Source organism: Gopherus evgoodei, chromosome 14 (genome assembly GCF_007399415.2).
Source record: "Gopherus evgoodei ecotype Sinaloan lineage chromosome 14, rGopEvg1_v1.p, whole genome shotgun sequence".
In the NCBI taxonomy this organism is placed as follows: domain Eukaryota; kingdom Metazoa; phylum Chordata; order Testudines; family Testudinidae; genus Gopherus; species Gopherus evgoodei.
In genome coordinates, this window is record NC_044335.1 from 32908370 (window position 1) to 32930897 (window position 22528).

At 44.2% G+C, this 22528-nt stretch overlaps 1 protein-coding gene across 4 annotated transcripts in view; it reads right to left on the reverse strand.

The window, feature by feature from the left end:
- Positions 1–238: 238 nt before the first annotated feature.
- The window catches only part of LOC115635082 (ubiquinol-cytochrome-c reductase complex assembly factor 1), an 87964-nt gene continuing 65674 nt past the window's right edge, over positions 239–22528 (reverse strand). For 2 of the 4 annotated variants that reach the window (XM_030533353.1, XM_030533352.1), the window contains exons 8-10: positions 12436–12513; positions 10348–10461; positions 879–2116 (exon numbers count right to left, since the gene is read on the reverse strand). In XM_030533353.1, coding sequence (XP_030389213.1) covers positions 1982–2116; positions 10348–10461; positions 12436–12513 — 327 coding nt within the window. In that variant the 3' untranslated portion in view covers positions 879–1981. Of the gene's footprint in view, positions 815–878; positions 2117–9752; positions 9891–10347; positions 10462–12435; positions 12514–22528 lie in introns of those variants that run through there. The other 2 variants (XM_030533355.1, XM_030533354.1) reach the window with 2 other exon arrangements.

Sequence of the window (22528 nt, forward strand, 5' to 3'; positions counted from 1 at the left end):
GTCCACTAGATTCCTATGGCATGGGTAGCGCCAAGCTTTTAGTCCTGTATTCTCGTGGCCTGGGAGACACAACAGGTACTACAGCAAGAGTCAAGGTTTAAATGACATAGCAGGAAAGGGGTTAAAGTTTAAATGGCTATTTTGTTTATGAATTAATGTAGGTAGTTTTGAGCCAAAATATCTACCATTAATTTTTCCATCTATTCCAGGAGCAGTAAGATACACACAGTAAAGTTTATTTTGGTACTTGGTATACTTCACTCCCATTAAAAATAAATTAATCAGCAAATTCCTACACAGCTAAGCCTTCTTTTATGTAAATACAACACAGCTGTAATGAATTACAAGGTGTTATTATCTCACATATACTGCATAATACTTCACACATAAGAGGTTTCTCTCCTTAGCTCAGCTTGCAACAAAAGCATCTTAAATAAACTGAGAGAAAGTTGTTTGGTTTGTAATGTTTTTACAGAAGTGGGATATACCTCACACCTATAAGGTTTCTCTACATGACTCATTTTATAACAACTTAAACTGAGGAAGTTTGCTTTTGAAAAAACTAACAAAATTACTTTATATATACATATGTGTGTGTGCGCGCGCACACATACACACACACAGAAAAATTCACTAGTAGTTGCTCCCTAAACAAAGGCTAAGAAGCACTCGCCTGTGTTTTGGAGATCATGCTCTGGATCCCATTTGTCGCTGACAGGAAAGGTGATGTCTAACACCGATGCAAATTGCCTAGAGAAGATGGCACTAGGAGCAGGAACATCCACAGTCCTGGGCAGCTACAGAAGACATCAGACTTACACCGGAAATAAGAACATTTGTGGTGTGTTAGTGTGATCACACAGTAAAGATGACTTATTTGGTGAATTGGTTTGTTAGGACTATATTCTGACACGACAGGGCACTGTTCTTTTCATTTTCAGCAAAGGCATTACAAAGTACACAAAACAAGTACAGTTCTATTACTTGGTCACATGGTTTCCTATGAAGATTTTGGACAGAGAAATAAAACCAGTTTCAGTCACTGAACTAGAAACCCCATGTTGACCTTTAGTTTGTGCAATAAAGCCCAACTTTCTGTTGATTTATTTGGTGCAGGTTTTCATTGAATAATTCTGTTGGGGTAACTGTTGCCTGCTTAACTATTTAAAATGTTAACAAGAAAAGGTCTCTTCTTTGTGGGTAGAGCATAGTTTTATCCCATAGAGAACATGAACAGACCACTGCGATGTTACTCTACTGCAGCAATCATTAGAGCACAGCTCTAGAAAGAATATGAGCATATCAGGAAGACAGAGCTACTTTGAAACAATAAGGACTCTAAAGTGGCTTTTAGCCATAGTCCCACCATGGCCCTGTCCCCTCCCTCTTGCACCTACCTCTCCTTGTGCACCTGTGCAAGGGGCCAGTCACAGTCTGACTCTAAATTGGGCTTTAATCGAAAATAATTTCAAGATCTTCTCAGCCAATTCCCAAGCATTTTAATGCAAAAATAGACTATGTCCCCCAAAGCCAGGATAGAGGTATATCAACATTGAGAACATGCAGAACGCAGCCTTGTGTTTAACAACTTTTCATGGAGCAGAAAGAGTAATGTCATTGTATTTGTGTGAAGTCGCTCCCCTCTTGCCAGATAAAGAGCAGAAAACCCTGTTCTTGAGGTACCTATCACTTTTGGTAAGATATTTGGTTTTCAAACGATGGATGCTGTCTCTCAAAATCTATCTACAGGGTCAACTTTATACTTCTGAAACAGACAGGTATTTTTCAGATGAACTAGCAGCATTTAATCCTAGATAAAATATTCAAAAGAGTACTGCTGTCAGGTTTACCAACATGTAAATCAATAAAAAAATGCTATTTATTTAAATAGATTCTTTCAACAGCAAATATTTATTCCTTCCCTTCTTGGGTACCCCACAGAATGAAAATTTAACACATTGTTCATTGACTGATGAAGGTCTTAGAGTCCTTCATCATTATACGCTGGGGAAGTTGGCTTCAGGATGCTTTGGGCATTACTCTCCACAAGAGGGCGCCAATTCACTTCACCAGTCAGTAGCAGGTCCTCTCCATTTATAGCATCCAGGTACTGCATCTGAAATTCACAAGGAAATAATGTATTTCTGATTTGAACTCATTGGAACAGATAAAGATGGTCTGAAGGTTTCCCCTGACAATTCCAAACTCCCCAAGAGTTCAGGTAAGCAGCATGTTTTGAAGAAAGGAAGTAGAAGCGTGGGATTGTTTTGAATCTTTTAGCACTGAGTGGAAGAGGACTAGAAGGAAGAGATAAATGGCTGAAAGTCCTTCACAAAGGGGCTAGAAGACAAGGAGCTATAGAAGATTTGAGTCTAACAAAAGATCTTTTAATGCCTGAAATAAAATGGTCTCTGAAAATCCTGACAGTGGGGCAAAGAAGAGGGCAGTGTGCTGAGGAAGCTTTGGCCTGCAACCAGTATATTGGACCAGTTCCTCAACCTTGAAAAATGGAGTGGAGAGGTATTCGATCCACAGTTGGCTGACACTGTCCCGGTGACTGAAGTGACACTGTTCATTTATACCTATACAAGAAGACCTCTATCCCAAGTATTAAGTGCCTCTGCCACCAACCTTAAATGACTGTTATTATTATTGGTATCAAAGTAGTGCCTGAAGATCTGTACACACACAGTAGAAGACAACCCCTATCCCAAAAGGTTTATATTAAAACAGAAGACAAGCTATGAGTGGGAGGAAAGAAGTACTACCCCCGCTTTTCACCTGGAGTTGATAAACACTGGTATTATCTGCTGATCATTTCCCCCAGTGATAGACAGGCATCATGCGTACATGTAGATTCTGACATTACAAAAGGATTAGCAACTTTTGGTGCAGTAGACCATGAGGCTTACTCTAGTTCCCTGCATGCAATGGAAGAGGTAGCCAGGGCTATGCTTTAGTAATTAATTTTCTTCCTAATTTACTACTCCATACTTGGTCTCTAAGGCAGAAAAGCAGCGTTTCATGATCAATGGTATTAAATGGTGCAGAGCTCCGGCAGCATCAGAATGGATGCATGGCCCCTGTCTCTGAAGAGGAGGAGGTCATCCACAAGCATGACCAGTATATTCCACACTCTATACTGAAATCTGATTGGAGGCCGTTTCCAAGCCGTTTTCAATTATTTTGCTTACAAATGGGAGTTCGGACACAGGGCAGTTGTTGCAAGATTGTTTGCCCTGAGTGAAGGGTTTCTTAAGCACCAACTGGGCTATTGTGTACTTTAGGGTGGCTAGTAGATTCCCTTTCACTTTGATCCCATTGCATGCACCTTTTGTGACCTTCAAATTATTGATGATTCTGACCTCTTCACTATCCTAGCCTTCCTTATACCATCTGTGTTTTCCTTCCACTCTGTCCACTTCATGGTCTCTGTCTATGTCTATCATTTCACTAGATGTCTGCTCTTTCATGCCCCTTCTGTCCCGTAACCCCATAAACTTGGCGCTTCCCTCATGCGCCACTGAGCACATCTAGAGAAAGTCCTGCTCCTCTGTAGAAGGAGTGCTGCTTCATTTCAGATTTAACCTTTCTTCTCATAGCTTATTCGATTCTCCCTAAACACATCTCCCTCGTCCTTTGCTCATATACACTCTAAAGCAGAACCTGAACATTTATCTCCGCATTGTTAAGGCAGAATAACTGTCCAAATGCATGGCATGTATGACAATCAGATTTTCTGATCTGTTGATACAGAGCGCATAAGGGCAATGCCAAGATTTGTGTGACCGCACAAATGCATGAAATGGGCTGTGTATTGTTTTTCTTAACCTTTTTGAGGTAGAAGTGAATGCCTTATGGAGTGTTGCAGGATATTACTCGTAGTGTTATAGGCCATCTGAAGGGTCAAGAAATGCAGGTTAGTTTGTCCTCAACTTCCTATTTCCATGCCTTCAAGATTTGGGTCGTGCACGAGAAGGCCAGGTCTAGATACAACCTTAACTGTCGCTAAATAAAGTTACTGCTTCTGTTAGTTCTCTAGTTTTTATACAAGGGTGACATACCTCAATGGGTAGGTCATAGGGATCAATGAAGGAGGGAAACAGAGGAGAAGCAAACAGAGGGAGTTTACCTATGGTGCAGCATGGTTTGGAAGAGTCATCTGAAGGAAGAGATGAGAAGGAGACACCACTGACCGGAAGGCATGGGATGCATTGTCCAAGGGATGAGGGTTCCACGACCACCACTCCCAAGAGGAGGAAATGGGTGGTGGTGGTTGGGGACTCCCTCCTAACGGGGACGGAGTCATCCATCTGCCATACTGACCGGGAAACTCGAAAAGTGTGCTGCTTGCCTGGAGCTAGAATTCAGGATGTGACAGACTATTTGCTAAGACTGATCAAGCCCTCGAACCGCTACCCTTTCCTACTTTTCCATGTGGGCACCAATGATACTGCCAAGAATGACCTTGAGCGGGTCACTGCAGACTATGTGGCTCTGGGAAGAAGGATAAAGGAGTTTGATGTGCAAGTCGTGTACTCTTCCATCCTCCCTGTTGAAGGAAAAGGCCGAGGTAGGGACCATCGAATTGTGGAGGTAAATGTGTGGTTGAGCAGGTGGTATTGGAGAGAAGGCTTTGGATTCTCCAACCATGGGATGCTGTTCCCAGAAGGACTGCTAGGAAGAGCTGGGATCTACCTAAGGAAGAGAGGGAAGAGCATCTCTTCACAGGCAGGCTTGCTAACCTGGTGAAGAGGGCTTTAGGATGGAGACCTAAGCCCTGAGGTAAGGGTGGAAACACAAGGAGGAGGGTGAAACAGGAGAGGCCTACTGATTCATATTGAGAAAGTAGGGCAATCAGCTAGTTATCTTAGGTGCTTGTACATGAACACATGAAGTCTTGGAAACAAGCAGGAAGAATTGGAAGTCCTGGAACAGTCAAGGAACTATGATGTGATTGGAATAACAGAGACTTGGCGAGGTAACTCACATGATGAGCACTGTCATGGATGAGTATAAACTGTTCAGGAAGGACAAGTGGAGGAGAAAAGGTGGAAGAGTTGCACTGTATATAAGAGAGCGGTATGACTACTCAGAGCTCCAGTATGAAACTGGAGAAAAGCCTGTTGAGAGTCTTTAGCAAGAGCAACAAGGATGATATCATGGTGCGTGTCTGCTATAGACCATCAGACCAGGAGGATGAGGTAGACGAGGCTTTCTTTGGACAACTAACAGAAGTTACCAGATCACAGGCGCTGATTCTTATGGGAGACTTCAATCAACCTGACATCCGCTGGGAGAGCAATACAGCAGTGCAGACAATCCAGGAAGTTTTTGGAGAGTGTTTGGGACAGCTTCATGGTGCAAGTGCTGGAGGAACCAACTAGAGACCATGCTCCTCTTAACCTGTTGCTCACAAACAGGGAAGAATTAGTAGGGGAAGTAGAAGTGGGTGGCAACCTGGGCAGCAGTGACCATGACATGGTTGAGTTCAGGATCCTGACAAAAAGAAGAAAGGAGAGCAGCACAATACAAACCCTGGACTTCAAAAAAGCAGATTTTAACTCCCTCACGGAACTGATGGGGAGGATCCCCTGGGAGGGGAAAGGAGTCTAGAAGACCTGGCTGTATTTTAAAGAAGCCTGATTGAGGGTGCAGCAACAAACCATCCTGATGTGCAGAAAGAATAACAAATACGGCAGGCGACCAGCTTCGCTTAACTGAGAAATCTTCGGTGAGCTTAAACACAAAAAGGAAGCTTACAAGAAGTGAAAACTTGGATAGATGACTAGGGAGGAGTATAAAAATATTGCTCAAGCATGCAGGGGTGTAATCAGGAAGGCCAAAACACAATTCGAGTTGCCGCTAGCAAGGAATGTGAAGGGCAACAAGAAGAGTTTCTACATGTATGTTAGCAACAAGAAAGTCAGGGAAAGTGTGGGACCCTTAATTAATGGTGCTGGCAACCTAGCGACAGATGACGTGGAAAAAGCTGAAGTACTCAATGCTTTTTTTTGCCCCAGTCTTCACAGGCAACTTCAGCTCCCAGACTGCTGCACTGGGCACCACAGTATGGGGAGGAGGTGAGCAGCCCTCATTGGTGAAAGAACAGGTTAAGGACTATTTAGAAAAGCTGGATATGCACAAGTCCATGGGGCCGGATGCAATGCATCTGAGGATGTTGAGGGAGTTGGATGATATGATTGCAGAGCCATTGGCCATTATCTCTGAAAACTCATGGTGATCGGGGGAGGTCCCGGCTGATTGGAAAAAGGCAAATATAGTGCCCATCTTTAAAAAAGGGGAAGAAGGAGAATCTGGGGAACTACAGACCGGTCAGCCTCTCCTCAGTCCCTGGAAAAATCATGGAGCAGGTCCTCAAGGAATCCATTTTGAAGCACTTGGAGGAGAGGAAGGTGATCAGGAACAGTCAACATGGATTCACCAAGGGCAAGTCATGCCTGACCAACCTGATTGCCTTTTATGATGAGATAACTAGCTCTGTGGATATGGGGAATGCGAAGGACGTGACATACTGTGACTTTAGCACAGCTTTTGATACGGTCTCCCACAGTATTCTTGCCAGAAAGTTAAAGACGTATGGACTGGATGAATGGACTATAAAGGTGGACAGAAAGCTGACTAGATCAATGGCTCGACATCTAGTTGGCAGCCGGTATCAAGCAGAGTGCCCCAGGGGTCGGTCCTGGAACTGGTTTTGTTCAACATCTTCATTAATGATCTGGATGATGGGATGGATTGCACCCTCAGCAAGTTTGTGGATTATACTAAAATGGGGGGAGAGGTAAATATGCTAAAGGGTAGTAGGGATAGGGTCCAGAGTGACCAAGACAAATTGGACGACTGGGCGAAAAGAAATCTGATGAGGTTCAAAAAGGACAAGTACAGAGTCCTGCACTTAGGAAGGAAGAATCCCATGCACTGCTACAGGCTGGGGATCAACTGGCTAAGCGGCCGTTCTGCAGAAAAGGACCTGGGGATTACAGTGGACGAGAAGCTGTATATGAGTCAACAGTGTGCCCTTGCTGCCAAGAAGGCTAACGGCATATTGGGCTGCATTAGTAGGAGCACTGCCAGCAGATCGAGGGAAGTGATTATTCCCCTATATTCAGCACTGGTGAGGTCACATCTGGAATATTGTGTCCAGTTTTGTGCCCCATCCCCACCCCGAAAGGATGTGGACAAATTGGAGATAATCCAGTGGAGGGCAATGAAAATGATTAGGGGGCTGCGGCACGTGACTTACGAGGAGAGGCTGAGGGCATGGGCGGCAGGTTTGTAGAAATTTTGGTGGTGCCCCAGAACCTGCCCCTGCCCAAACTCTACCCCCCCCACCTGCCCAAGGCTCTGGGAGGGAGTTTGAGTAGGGGAGGAGGTCTGAGGTGGAGGAGGGGTACAGGCGCTGGGAGAGAGTTTGGGGGAGGGAGGGAGTGCAGGGGTGGGGCTGGGGGTGAGAGGTTTGGCATGTGGGAGGGGGCTCAGGGCTATGGCAGAGGGTTGGGGTGTGGGGTGAGGGCTGTGGGGTGGGACTGGGGATGAGGGGTTCATGATGTAAGAGGGGGCTCAAGGTTGGGGCAGATGGTTAGGGTGCAGGAGAATGAGGGGTTTGGGGTGTGGGAGGGACTCAGGGCGAGGGTAGGGGTGTAGGGGGTGAGGGCTCTGGCTGGGGATGAGAGGTTTGGAGTATGGGAGGGGGCTCAGGACTATGGCAGAGGATTGGAGTGAGGGCTGTGGGGTGGGACTGGAGATGAGGGGTTCATGGTGCAGGAGGAGGCTAAGGGTTGGGGCAGATGGTTAGGGTGCAGGGGGATGAGGGCTCTGGCTCGGGCTGGCGTTGAGGGGCTTGGGGTGTTGGAGAGGCAGAGGGTTGGGGTGCAGGGGTGCGTGAGGGCTCTGTCTGGGGCTGGAGATGAGGGATTTGTGGTGTTGGAGGGGGTTCAGGGCTAAGGCAGAGGATTGGAGTGCAGGGGTGTGTGAGGGCTCTGGCTGGGGCTGGAGATGAGGGATTTGTGATGTTGGAGGGCCTCAGGGCTAGGGTAGATGGTTGAGGGTGCAGTGGGGGGGGGTGAAAGCTCTGGCTGGGGGTGTGGGCTTTGGGGTGGGGCAGGACTGGTGATGAGTTTGGGGTGTAGGCAGGCTGCTCTGGGACAGGGGCCAGAGAGGAGGACTCCCCCCAGCCCTTTCCCTGCTGGCAGCAGCGAGCTCTGGGGGAGGGCCCCCCCTTTCCTACCTCCCCCAGCAGCACACTCACCCCCACCACTGTCACTGCATGTGCTCCTAGGGCCCCTTTCAGATCCAGGAATCTCCCTTGCCTCCCCCATGGTGGGTGCCAGGGGGTGCAGCGTGCACCTCCTCCCCTGCTGTTGCCCGACTGTAGCCTCACTGGGGGTGGGGGATGGGGCTGCCTCCTTGCCCAGCATGGGGCAAGAGCAGTGATTGTGGGTGGGGGAGGGAGCGCTGTGCTGATAGAGGGTCCCACCGGAAAAGGGAAGGGTCTTAGGGGGAAGGGCAGGCTCAGAGTCAGTCTGCCCTGACAGTTGAGATGGAGTCACTAGGACAGCTTGACAAAGCCCTGGTTGGGATGATTTAGTTGGTGTTGGTCCTGCTTTGAGCAGGGGGTTGGACTAGATACCTCCTGAGGTCCCTTCCAACCCTGATATTCTATGATTCTATGACACATGCAGCAGCAGTTGCTGCAGGGAGGCAAGCTGCACGGAAGAGGCAGGGATACTCTGCTCCCTCCGGGGCCCAGGGACGTGCATAGGGTCAACAAGGGGGAGCCGGGGGACACTTGGAGGAGGAATGGGGGGGCAGAGGGGTGGCAGGTGAGGTCACCCGGCCCCAAACATTGGTGGAGCTGGACCCCTGGGCTCTGAATATTGCTGGTGCCTGGGCACCACGTGGGTATACAGCTTGCCGCCCATGGCTGAGGGAACTGGGGTTATTTAGTCTGCAGAAGAGAAGAGTGAGGGGGGATTTGATAGCAGCCTTCAACTACTTGAAGGGCAGTTCCAAAGGGGATGGAGTTCGGCTGTTCTCAGTGGTGGCAGATGACAGAACAAGGAGAAATGGTCTCAAGTTGCAGTGGGGGAGGTCTAGGTTGGATATTAAGAAAAACAATTTCACTAGGAAGGTGGTGAAGCACTGGAATGGGTTACCTAGGGAGGTAGTGGAATCTCCATCCTTAGAGGTTTTTAAGGCCCAGCTTGACAAAGCCCTGGCTGGGCTGATTTAGTTGGGGTTGGTCCTGCTTGGAGCAGGGGGTTGGACTAGATGACCTCCTGAAGTCTCTTCCAACCCTAATTTTCTCTGACTCTGTGAAAGTGGACCTCCATGGAAATGAGAGGGAGACACTGCAACGCTTACTCTGCTCCCGGTGGTCTCAACCCTCCTGAAAAGAGTGAGAAGCTGTGGTGGGTCTCAGAAGGCTCTTTGTGTCAACAGCATTTTATGCCTATTTGAAACTGAAAGTAGCTATGGCAAGAACCTGCCATAATAGTGGAAGAGAATCTCTGTAAAAAGTCTATACGGTCACTCACTTCTGAAAAGATGCTGGCACGTTTCATGGACTTCTGCAGATTAGGGACAACAGGAGCAGCTACAGCAGCAGTTCTGCCTGCTGTGCTTTCTGTCCTTATGGTTCTCCACCCTGCCAGTGTGAAACATGTATCGGCAAATCACATCTGGTGAATTGGTGAAATGTGGAAATGTCTGTTTTGGTGTGCCATACTATCATTTACAGATTTTCATTTTTTTTTAAGTACAAATAATGTTTTAAAATCTGTTTTCTCATTTGCGCAGCTGTATGTGTAGTAAAGCCCAGAGGGTTTCAGATTTCTTGTAAAATGGGTCCAAAAAAGTGCGACAATCTAGTGAGAAATATGAAAAGAGATTATTTTGGATCTCTTATTATTCTTTCAGTCTCAATCCATTTTTATCGAACCACCATGAACAACTGAAATATCAGCCTAAGTTCACATCCTTAATTCCATTATTTTTTCCACTTTTATAGGTGTTTTAGAAACTAAAGGTTTAAAGTTCCTGCTAAACTGAAAACCTCTACCTCAACCTTCAATCTGAAGCTGTGACCAGCTCCAGCATAAGAAAGCAAATCTTTCAGGGAGAGACCCAAGGCACCAAGCTCCAGTAGAGGGAAGGGACTAAGACATTATCACTTGGGAGGGAAACTGGAATAGGATTTTATGAAACTCTTGGACAATCTCATTTCTGTAATCGGCCCTGTGCAGTGCTGTTTGGGAAGCAAGCAATACAGAGTTTACTTTCCTAGGAACAGTAAGAGAGGCTATGCTCTGAGCTACTGCTCACCTGCTTGCGCACATACTCCACTAGCAGTTCCAGCTGCCTGGGGTCCTCACAGTGCTTGTTGAAAAGGTTTCTCCAAAGGGCAGCTGCCAGTACGCGGTCATCAGACAAAATCCCCTAAAAGAAGGGGTGAGAGAAGGATTGGACACTGTACACGGAGAGAATGTAAACACCAAGTGGAAAACTTGGGTGAGATTTAACTGCCTGTTGTCTGACTGGATATTCTCAGTTTATTACACACCTCTTACAGCCCCACACTCCTGGAGTTGCAGTCTCTTTTTCATATCTGTCTATATTCCACATGTTGAGACCAACACAGCTACAACACTGCAATATACACCATACATTTGCACCTCCCTGAGGCGTCTGTGTAGCTGCTTAACACAACAGTCCAAAAGGAATGGCCGGATGAGTGGATTCTGGAGAAAACACAGAGCAAATTTTGTGTACGGGCTGGTAAACGAGTTCTCTCTCTTTTGGGATCACTGCCGCAAAACCTTATGCCTTATGAGACTAAAGAGCATTGCTGCACAGCATGGGGGGGATTGCGATGATGCTGGGCAAGGATAGGAGCTAAAGCGCACGCGACATAACTGTTGCTGAGAAGGCCAATAAGTTGCTGCTCTTCACCTCAGCCTGTGATGCAAGAGCACAGGGTAATCCCATGATATTTAGGCCTATCTGGATTTTTTTTAGTTAATTTTCACTGGATTCAGATCTGTAGCACTTCTTTGTCTGTGTTCTTCATAACCTCTGCTGTCTGTCTGGATCAGGATTCTCAAACTGGGGGTCAGGACCCCTCACGGGGTCGCGGGGTTATTACATGGGGGGTCACGAGCTGTCAACCTCCACCCCAAACCCCGCTGTGCCTCCAGCATTTATAATGATGTCTAATATATTAAAAAGTGTTTTTAATTTATAAGGGGGGGTCGCATTCAGAGGCTTGCTATGCTAAAGGGGTCACCAGTAAAAAGGAGTTTGAGAGCCACTTGTCTAGATTATATGGTGACCATCCCTGCAACATCTGAATGCCTGTCCTCTGCTGGGTGCTGCTATCAGCCGTGCATTAGGGAAAAATTAGCTTAACATTTAAAGGCAAATATTGATCTTTATTTAACAAGACATTTGTGGGGGTTTTAAAATATAATGGTGGGTTTAAAAAAGAGACACACATTTACATCCCCTGGCTACACTTAAAAATCAATAAAAGGAAGATCTTGATGCATCTGTTGTCCAATACCTTGCGGAACTCACTGTTTATAAGGCAAGCAGCTAAATAAAAAACTAAAGTAGATGATTATGACTGAGTACAGCACCTGCAGTGACATCAGCTCAGGCAAAAGAAATAACAGCTACACTTTGCCCATAATGTAGTGCCTTCCATCGGAGAGTCACACAGCCCTTACACACATCAGGGCATTTTTACCCTTCTGGGTCATTAGACAGGCTTGATAAATATCATATCCACTGTACAACTGGATCAGCTAAGGCACTGAGGGGGAAAGTGACTCGCCCAAGGTTAGACAATAAGTCTGTGGCAGAGCCAAGAAGAGAATCTAGACATCCTGCCACTCAGGCTATGGCTACACTAGAGAGCTTACAGAGGCGTAGCTGCACTGATGCAATTGCACTGCTGCAAGTTCTCTGTGTAGCTGCTCTAAGCTGTCAACTTAATTAATCCACCTCCGACCAGCGGCGGTAGCTATGTCAGAGAGAGAAGCTCTTCTGCTGACAGTGCTGTCCACACCAGCTCTTAGGTCGGTGTAACTTATGTCGCTCGGGGGGTGGCTTATTCACAGCCCTGAGCAAAATAGCTAATACTGACATACGTGGTAGCGTAGACAAAGCCTCAGCCAGCAGACCATGTATGCCTCAGCCAGCAGACCATGCTGTCCCTCCTAGAAGGGTTCTCAGTATTCAGGCTTCAAAGCACAAACTGATCACAGCTGCTACAGTCCGGAAGAATTTTGTCCCCATTGTGCTAGGATGTATATTTTGGGTGTTTACTCCTTCCTGTGAAGCACCTAGCTTTCAGCACCACTGGAGAAAACAGTGCACTAGATGTAAGCAGGGTCGACTCTATGCTCTTACCTCATCATATCCAAATATAGCTGCATAGAAATTTTCTGTCATGCTTCTCATACTTTGTTTTAGAGTAAAAGAATCAATCTGAAAAATAAAACAATATACGGTAATCTGTACAGGTCCTAAGAGATGGGAGTGGTGAGAGCAGTGCAGCCCATGGGGATGGTGGGAGAGCAGCACAGTCCATGGGGGTCAGGGTTGGGGGAGAGCAGCATAGTCTGTGGGGTTCGGGGCAGGGGAAGGTGAGAGCAATGTGGTTTGGGGAGAGGGAAGGAGATAAGAGCATTGCGGTCTGTGAGGGGCAGGACTGGGGCGTGAGCAGTGTGGTTCATGTAGGCTGCGGAGTGGAGAGGTATATATAAGGCATTATAAGTTGGCACAGACTTTGTAGAAATGAAAACTACCAACAGTATCTTCCCTGTGAGCTCAGAGGGTAGGAGAGTCCCCAGCCTGGGATGCTCTCTCATTATTCTCACATTCCTCCCAATTCCGGTCAACTCCTCCCTGGCCCAGGGCCGGCTCCAGGCACCAGCGCAGCAAGCTAGTGCTTGGGGTGGCCCTTGGAAGGGGGCAGCATGTCCGGGTCTTCGGCGGTGGGTCCCTCAGTCCCCCTTGGAGGGAAGGACCAGCTGCTGAATTGCCACCGAAGAATGACGTGGTGCGGTAGAGCAGCTGCCAAAGTGCCGCTGATTGTGGGGTTTTTTTTCATCTCTTTGCCACTTAGGGCGGCAAAAAAGCTGGAGCCGGCCCTGCCCTGGCCGCAAACTGCCTGTTACTGTTGCTTCCACAGATTAACAGACATTAAAGCCATTAGCAGCAGCTAGTCTGACCTGCATAAACTCAAGTCACAGAATTTCACCCAGTAATCTTATCAAAAATTAATATTGCTTTGTCTGACAAGTGCCATGCTGATTGGCATTAGTCGTGCTACCATCATTTCATTAATACTGGGTGCTTCCATGTCAGCCTATGTATTGCCCAGGATCCATGTCAGGCCACCAGCCTAGTTTCCTGGGTCATTGCGTTTACCCTTTTAAATTATTGCCCTCAACATTATTTTTTTCTCTATCCTCTTGGGTTTCCCTAGTATTCCAAGATTTGTTAAATATTAGCATCAATGGCTCAGAGAGCTACTTGGCCAATTTTTAAAAAACTCTTGGGTGCAAGTTACCAGGTTGTTCAGCTTCTCAGATCCTCCTTTTTGCTTTCTCTCTGCCTCACAGACATGAGGACTGAATGAGGTGGCTCTGCTACTGTCTGAGACTGTGCAGTCAAACTAAAACATATATGAGCTCAATTCTACAAGGTGCTTAGACCTCTGGAGTGACCCAACAAAGCACTTAAGAATCTGTTAAATTTTAAGCAGGTGTGTAGGTACCCTAAAGTCACTGGGGCTACCCACATGCTAAATTTAATCAGATTCCTAAATACAGCTCTACCCGATATAACGCTGTCCTTGGGAGCCAAAAAATCTTACCACGTTATAGGTGAAACTGCATTATATTGAACTTGCTTTGATCCAAAGGAGTGCGCAGCCTCGCCCCCCTGGAGTGCTGCTTTACGACGTTATATTCAAATCAGTGTTATATTGGGCTGTGTTATGTCCGGGTAGAGGTGTAATTGCTAGTTTGGGCATAGCTCCTCATCAGCTTGCAGGACTGCACCCTGTGTCAGCAGAGCTATGAGCTGCCTAACTGTGCGAGGAAGAGCTGGACTGCCAGACACTCAGAGGGATGGCTAAGTGAGACTCACGCTGGGTCTCCTTTCATCTATACTTTTCTTTTTGTCAATACAAATTGCCCCAAACAGTTTAGAACAAAAACATTTTCTTCAGACAGATACAGCTGCATTTTAACTGGCAAGGACTTGGGAAAGATTCTTTCCTATATTGGACCCATATGACAGATTTAAGGGACACTCTCAGAAGGAGCTCTGACAGGGCCTTCTGACAATGTGTGGAGAGAGGTACCAAAAAAGCCCCATATGGTCTCTGCTTATTTGCATCACCCAAACCTCAGTCACAAACACCCGAGACTGCCTATGTATGGCCAGCGTTCTAAGATATTCTCCTGTATTATGCCCAGACCAGGCACGTTCCAAATGCTCACATCTAAAAATGTCTCATTTGATTATCCTTCAAAACTGTCCAAAATAAATAAATAAAATAAATGCCCCCCTCCTCCCATGTGTGACACTGAAGATGAAAGCAAGAACTTTTTAAAAAGATGTTGGGGATCAGTATAGTGTTTAAAAAAATGTCTTTACTATGCAAAGTGCATTACTGTTTTGGAGGTTGCAATACCATGTCAAATACAGACACTACACAGCAAAGAAAAATTATGAATACACCTATAAGAAAATCTCAGAACTCTGTTGATAGCACAGACTGCTGGAGTTTCATCAAAAATGTCACCAAACTCCCCATAATATCCCAATAGCCTTAGTGGTTGTGCCTATATAATAGTTACTCTCTCAAAACTCTAATTATTTTATGTCATGCCATCAAATCTATTGTTTATATACTCTTCCATTAAATCACTATCCTTTTTCATAATTTGATTTTTATAAGAATACATGTAGTGCAACCACAAGGAAAATGTTCCTTTTATGTCAGTTACTCATATTTTTCCATTTATATGAGCTATTAAAATTCATGCAGATATTTTATAGGCCATCAAGATTTGGTGACTGGCTATTACTGAATGTTTAATAAAAAACTAAACAGAAGAAATCAGAGGGCTAAATGATGACTGCAACTCCTGTAATGACTTAATTAAATTTTTATTGAGTACATAAACTATGATGTCACTTCTAGCCAACCACGCTCATACTTTCTATGCATGCCAAAGACCGTGGTTTTTCTCACTAGAACATACTTCTACATAAGCAGCACTTCTACACTCTAATAGGGGAGCAGGTCTCATGTAACACACTCAATAAATTATCCTTCCATTTTTAAACAAACAAATTCCATGAGTTATAATATATTTGCCATGCACGTTTTATGACATAATAAAAATGTTACCTTAAGGATTACTTAACACATACTACAAATGGTACAGCAGGCAATTGCAATGGGGTAAAGAAAACAAACAGTCCCATTACAGGGACAAGTCTTGGACTAAACATCCCCAGGGAAGCAACTTACTATATTAAAAATGAAAAGCAGTGGCTTTAGGTTAGTAAGAAATGGAATTAACGAAGGAGATAAAGTTAAACAAACATGGCAATAAGTACATCTAGAGACAAACATTTTGAAATATGAAATATGACTGAGGATGGGGGAATATCTTAGGCAATAAAATTACATTTAAAGGGATATACTATTTTTGAGGAATGCAGCCAACAATGCATAACTACAAAGAGCTGGAGAAACAGCCTCTCTTATAAAACAAAGGAACCAAGTAAATCAAAATCAATGCTCTTTGGAAACCATTCTCTTCTTGTTCCTATCTGCTTTCTCACCGCGGGCACACTTCACAGGCTGGATTTTGACGGTGATGACTGCAAGGACTCTTTTACACTCCATTCTCAAACAGCAAAGCTGCTAGAGAATTTCAAATGAGTTAAAATTGCTAAAAACAACAAAAACATCTGAGTTCTCCCAGGGTATGGCTCCTTCACACTCTGGAGTGCCCTGTCTCAGGGCAGTTACCAGAATCAGGCCATCCATGCACCAGTGCCTGTATCCTCACAAATAAAAATCTGTGTTCAAAACAAATTAAGAAAGCTTGGGTCTCCCATACCTACACAGATGCTTAAAAGTAAGGCAATATCCAGCTAACGTATCTTCCTTTGACATGCTTTAACATCATATTCACCACTTTTGCTGAAAGACTGTTCCCTTTATTAACAACTCCCTTATATTTTCAGCATATATAGTAACACAATATACATACCACATTCCTCACCAACACACTAGAATGCAAAACCTTAACTCCAACTTCAGCACATTGACATACATACTGTTAGACATCCAGGCATTGTTGGAGTGTACGATGTATGGTCCCTTCCAGTTCTATGATTCTCCTAAGGAGAAGTATGAAGTCAGAGTTAAGGTTTTGCATTCTAGTTTGATGGTTAGGAATGTGTGGAGTGTATTGTGTTATTGCATGTGCTGAAGGTGCATTGAAATTGTTGTTGTAGAGATGCACAATTTCAAAATGAAACTGAACATAATGTGTGGAGATTAAAGAAGTACATAAAGAGTTTTTTAAACTGGACATGCCCTTGCTGTTATGAGTTTGTGTTAATGCATATTGCCCTTAAGTGACATTATAGCAATAGACTAAAAGAGCTCACTCTACACAGCTTAAGAAAGAGAAGATTAAGGGGTGACTTGATTCCAATATATAAGTATCTGCATGGGAAACAAATATTTAATAATGGGCTCATCAATTGAGCAGAGATCCAATGGCTGGAAGTTGAAATTAGACAAATTCAGACTGGAAATAAGAAGTAAATTTTTAACTGAGAGTGTGAATAACCATTGGAACAACTTACCAAGGGTCGTGGTGGATTTAAAATCAATATTGGATGTTTTTCTAAAAGATCTGCTCTAGGAATAATTTTTGGGGTGTTCTCTGGCCTGTGTTATGCAAGAGGCCGGACCAGATGATCACAATGGTTCCTTCTGGCCTTGGAATCTCTGAACAATAACCTGGGACTTTGCACCACTTAGATGAACAGGGTCTGTGAGCCCTCATGGAAGTGGAGATAATGTTTTAGCTAGTTCTTCAAAGTGTTTCCCCTATCTGAATAGCAGCATTTCAATTTTGCCTAGGCTCAGCTTGAGCCAGCCGATCCTCATCAAAGAACTGATCTCTTGTAGACACAGTCTGCCATCTAAGCAGAGGTGGTAACTGCGTATCATTGGCAGCTTTGCTCTCTCCCAGTGCTCTTATGTAGCTATCAAAAAGACAAAGGGATTGTATGGTTCTCTATGGAACCCTGCAGGTTAGGGCCTTCGTTACTCATGGCCCACATACCAATCACAACTCTCTAAACTCTGCTGGGAAGGAATGCCTGGAGTCACTGCAGTGCTGTATTATGTACTTCAGCTATGTCACGTAAGTGGGTTAGTAGAACTTTGCAGTTTACTGTTTCACAGGCTGCAGAGAGGTCCATCAGTGTGAGTGTGGAGAACTTACCTGTGTCTACTGCCATGAGGACATCATCTTTCAGTAACACTAGAGTCATCGTTGTGCTAAGCTCTGGTCTGAACACTGATTGTGAGGCTTCCAGGATGCTGGTTGATCTCATTTTTTGGAGCTTAGTGATTATTACTTTCTCAATTATCTTGCCCAGGACTGGGAGGCTGGAGACAGGACAGTAGTTGGAGTGTTGTCCAAAAGTTAGTTTCTTGACTACTGGAGAAACTACTGTTGTACCTTTCATAGAGTTTGGTACCTGTCCTTCTCTAAAGGAGGCACTGATTATTTCCATTAATAGTGTACATAGTTGCTCTTCATTGGCTTTCACCAGCCAGGAGGGGCATGGATTCACAGATTGTGGCTCTAATACTTTTCAGGGTTTCCTGAGCTTTGGCATGGTGTGATGGGGCCAAACACATTCAGGGTTGGTAGGGTAAATAATACAATCAACTCAGGGATGGAATTTCTTTCCCACTTAGCTCCATACATATTCAGTTGATCTTATCAGCGGAATACGCTGACAGCTCTTCACAGCAGTTGAGGCTTGGGGCTGGCATCTAGGCTGTGCAGTCTGGGTGACTGAAATAGCTCTGCTGCCCATGACTGTGCTGCATCAATTGCAGAGAAGTAGAAGGCTCATCTTGCTCCTTTATTGCAGTGGCAAAGTTCTGTAAGAGCTGTTTGAGGTAGATAGATTCAGAATCCTTTTTGTGCCACTGGAATTCTAACTTTCTGCCTCAGATTCACCTGCTGTTGCTCTTCTGTGACCCCTGGTCATATTCTCCACTGGTGAGGGGAGAATGGGCACCATAGGACCAAGGCATTGATGGTAATCGACATCAAGTGACTAACTGTACTGTTATACGAATTCATCGGCACCTTCTATTTGGGTGGCCTGTTCTCCTACAGTGAGTTTTAAACCCAGAGGTACAGGAGTCCTGGGGAAGGACAAGCTTTGGTTGTTCACTACTTATGCTGGGAAGGAGGGAAGTCTGCCAACTGGAGGTGGTGAGACCAGTAGTGTGGTATGCTAGTAGTGTCTCCAAAATCCACTCTTAGGCTGATGCAAGGATCCAGTGTATGTCTTGCTATATGTGGGTCCAGAGACTGCCTGGGAGATCCCCATGAGTCTACATGGGACATGAAATTAAGTACTACCGTGTCCTTTGCATTGTCTGGTGTGAAGGTTGAAGTCCCTGAGAAGAGAGAATCTGGGGGATTCCAATACTATGCTGGGCAGCAGCTCTGTAAGTTCCTCCAGAAAGGTGACAGCGTTCCCAGCTGAGGGTCTTTACATCACTAAGAGTCCTAGGAACCTTTCTGTCCTTTGCCCCACAGATCATGTGTTGTTTGTAGGTGGAGCATCTTCTGCATCTCAGACTGGAGGGAAACATTGGAGGGGAACAAGATTACTACTCTGCCCCTCTTTTTTTTCCTGGTGCATTCTTGAGTCTTTCTTGCTTTGTGATATATAGAGTATCCTATGGGGACTAACCATGTTAGGGTAGAATTGAGGGTGGCCTTGAACCATGTCTCAGTGATGTGAGCAAGATTTACTATACTGACATTTTGTATTCCAGCACTATAAGATATAATAGTTATTCCAAATTGTGCAGTACCTCTTCCTCTACTGGAAACACTGTATAAACCTCACTGATACACTGGGGCTCTTTGTCCCCCTGAAACAGTTAGACCATGTATAGAGGTTTATGAGTCAACTCCTGGTCCCTGAGCTAATGGTTCTAGTTCTTTAGCTCAAGCAGCAGAGGCCAATGCTTTCAGAGCTAAATAGCCATTAGTTCAGATGCTACAGCAGACCCCATAAGCACTATCTGTGGTCTATCCTTAGATGGTGGCAAAGATAATTCATTGTGTTAGCAGGGGTTATAACGGCATTTTCAGAAGTCTTCTAGTATCACAGCACAGTAAGCAGTAAGAGTATGTCATCTAAAAAACCTCTGTCATTGTGTTGACATAAATACTATGCCGTCATCATAGCTTATGCCATCCATAACATTGTGTCAATATACCTCTGATGCCGACATCCCAAAATAGTAACTTCTTAAACCTTAATAACTATAATAAAAACATGTTGCAACTTTAACAAATATTCTTGCCAACTGCTCATAGCAAAGAATAACACACATTTAATTCCTACTCAGACTGCTCTAAGGCTTTTTTTTTTTTTTTTTTAAAGAGTCTGAAGAGAAATGAGAAACACTGGAATAACTGTGGTCATGTGACCTTTTTGAACTAGTTACAGCAAGTGTCAGACTGGGTTTCAAAATTCAAGCAGTTCATAACAAAATAAGCATTTGAAATTGACACTGTAATTCAAAACAGATTTTACAGAATTTGTTTTAAGCTCTGTAAAATGAAAATCACTGACCAACTTTAACGATGGTGGCTCAGTTACCCCACCACAATGGCACAGACAGATCATCATTTGGGTTCCATATGCAAAACTGAAATATTTATGAATACACCTGGCTTTTCTGCACATTATTGACAATTGTACCACTCCCATATAATAATGGAGCTACACCATTACTATGATTCCTTCTCCTCCCCCATTCCTGATATGCATTAAAAAACCTTCTTGTCTTTAACTCTACATTGACATTTCATTGATACCTTTAACTTTTGTCTACCATGCATTTCTTAACTTTAGAGCTATATTAATTGCCATCTTCCTCGTCTTCCCCATTTGTTATATAATGATTTATTGTTCTTGAGTATAGTTTTCACATCTGCTTAAGCAGATTTATTTTATACACTGAAATAGCTTTTTTTTTTTTTCCCCCTGGCTAAGGAATTGTGGCTTTTTGGGCATCAAGCAAAATTCTTAAACAAATCCCAATTTTTGTTCATGTTTTCAGTTTTATTTTTTTCCCCCAAACACATTTTGCTCTAATTCTTTTTTGCACAATTATAAGGGAACTGTATTCTGTTTACACAAAATGAGTGTAACCAGGACCTGATCACAAATATCTCGGCAACTACTAATATTTTGTTGAGTAATCAATTCATCTTTATCCATCATCATGAAATTTTAATATTGAAAACAAATCTAAACATCCAGGGATATGTAATTATCCCCAAACCAAACACTACAAAATCCAAGAAACGCTGAGTTAAGGTTACACTTAAAATGAATACAAATATTTTAAGGTATGGAAATACACAACTGAAGTACAAAAACACACTTACTCTGACCCGTAGTGTGCCATAATGATTAGGGCATTTTAATGTTTGTGGTCTCAGATTAGATTAACTCAGTTTCCCAAAGGACACTGGTGTTTCATATTTTTGCCCTTTATGCCACTAAGTAAATCCTTTCTTCCTTTGAACCTAGAAGGAAATACACAATAATTTCTAGGCCTGCAATATGTGGTGTACATAGTAGCCTGAGTGTACAAGATAAGCTAGCACTGGGCCTGCAGTGTCAACAACGTTCTATGACACAGATCAGAATGGGTGACACATGGTAATATGATGTGGAGGGACTATTCATTGATGTTGTTTTGATCCGCATGAGGCTGAGGTCTTCTCTGTTTCAACTTTATCTCAATGTCCATGAGCTAGATGTTTGCTTAGGATGCTCAATTCTAACTAGTTGTTTGCTGATCTTTCCAGGTATTGAACTGGTTCCTTCTTATCCAGTTCTTTCCATTCTGATTTGTACCGGGGACAGGTATAGGCTAGTGGATGATCTGAAGTAAAAGATCACACTGCTGACCTGAGCACCAAAACTGGACCAGGATAGACTAATCGAGTGAAAGAAAACGTGCCTTTGGCACAGTTTATACCTACTCATGAGTTTCCTAGAAAAAAATGGCACCTTCCTCACTGTCAGGACTGATTCCTCTTTGCTCATACTAACCCATTGTCCAGATAGAGGTGGATGAAGAGATGCTCGCTTCAGGAAGCTATAGCTAGAGCCACAGCATTGGTAAATGGCAGGACACCACAGCCATCAAAGGAAACAATCACCAGTTCTTACCCAGAATTAGAATCAAAGAGATATCTGATGGACTGGATAGATGAGGCAATACTGGTTAGGAACAGGATGTCACCCAATCTCCATCCAACAGTACAACTCCCAGAGAAGGAGTTTACTTTATTCAAACCCAGAATAGGGTAAAAACTGCCAAATGTCATGGAAATTAATGAATAATCCATGTGCCTGCTTCATGATGGGGACCTCTACTGCTGCTTGACCTTTATCAGATGACTCAGGCTGGGCAAATTCTATGCCATTAAGAACACTAATTTTGAAAATCATCACTGCAGCCATCACGAGCTATCTACCGTATCCGTACTCAGCCCACTGCACCTCCCAGCACACATTCTACCATGCCTGCCCTGTCCGTGTGTGACCCATTGGGCCTCCCATCACATAGCCTACCATGAGTTCTGTATTTGTGCCAGACTTGAGACTTCATCATCTGAATCACCACATTGATTTCAGCTTCCGTACACTGACAGTTTGCACTTTTCAGTTTCATTCATAGGCAGAGCAAAACCTGATCTCCCTAAGCACTTCTCCCCAGAGTATCACACATATGCAAGCCACAGAACAGTTAACAGTTAAATATTTTCTTGCCAGTATTTTAAGAGTGCAGAAGGTTCCAATTGCTGGTAAAATAAACAATGCCAAGACTGTGAAAACTTTCTGGCCTGCCATGTTCTCTGATGTTAACAAGAGTTTCTTTATACTGTAACCTTTCTGAAGTGAATAAAAATTATTCTCTTCCCTAGTTCTGCCCTCAAGTAAAAGGCAAGGGAGGAAAGTGAAACCCTGAAGAAAGCTGTACAGTAAGAGCTCCAGAATGCTGGGGATGGCTTGTTCAAACAGTTGTTTCAAGACAGCATTTAACATAATTGTAGAAAATATTTAAGTTTCCAATATAACTAACTCCTGTATTTCATTCAGACTTGGTACT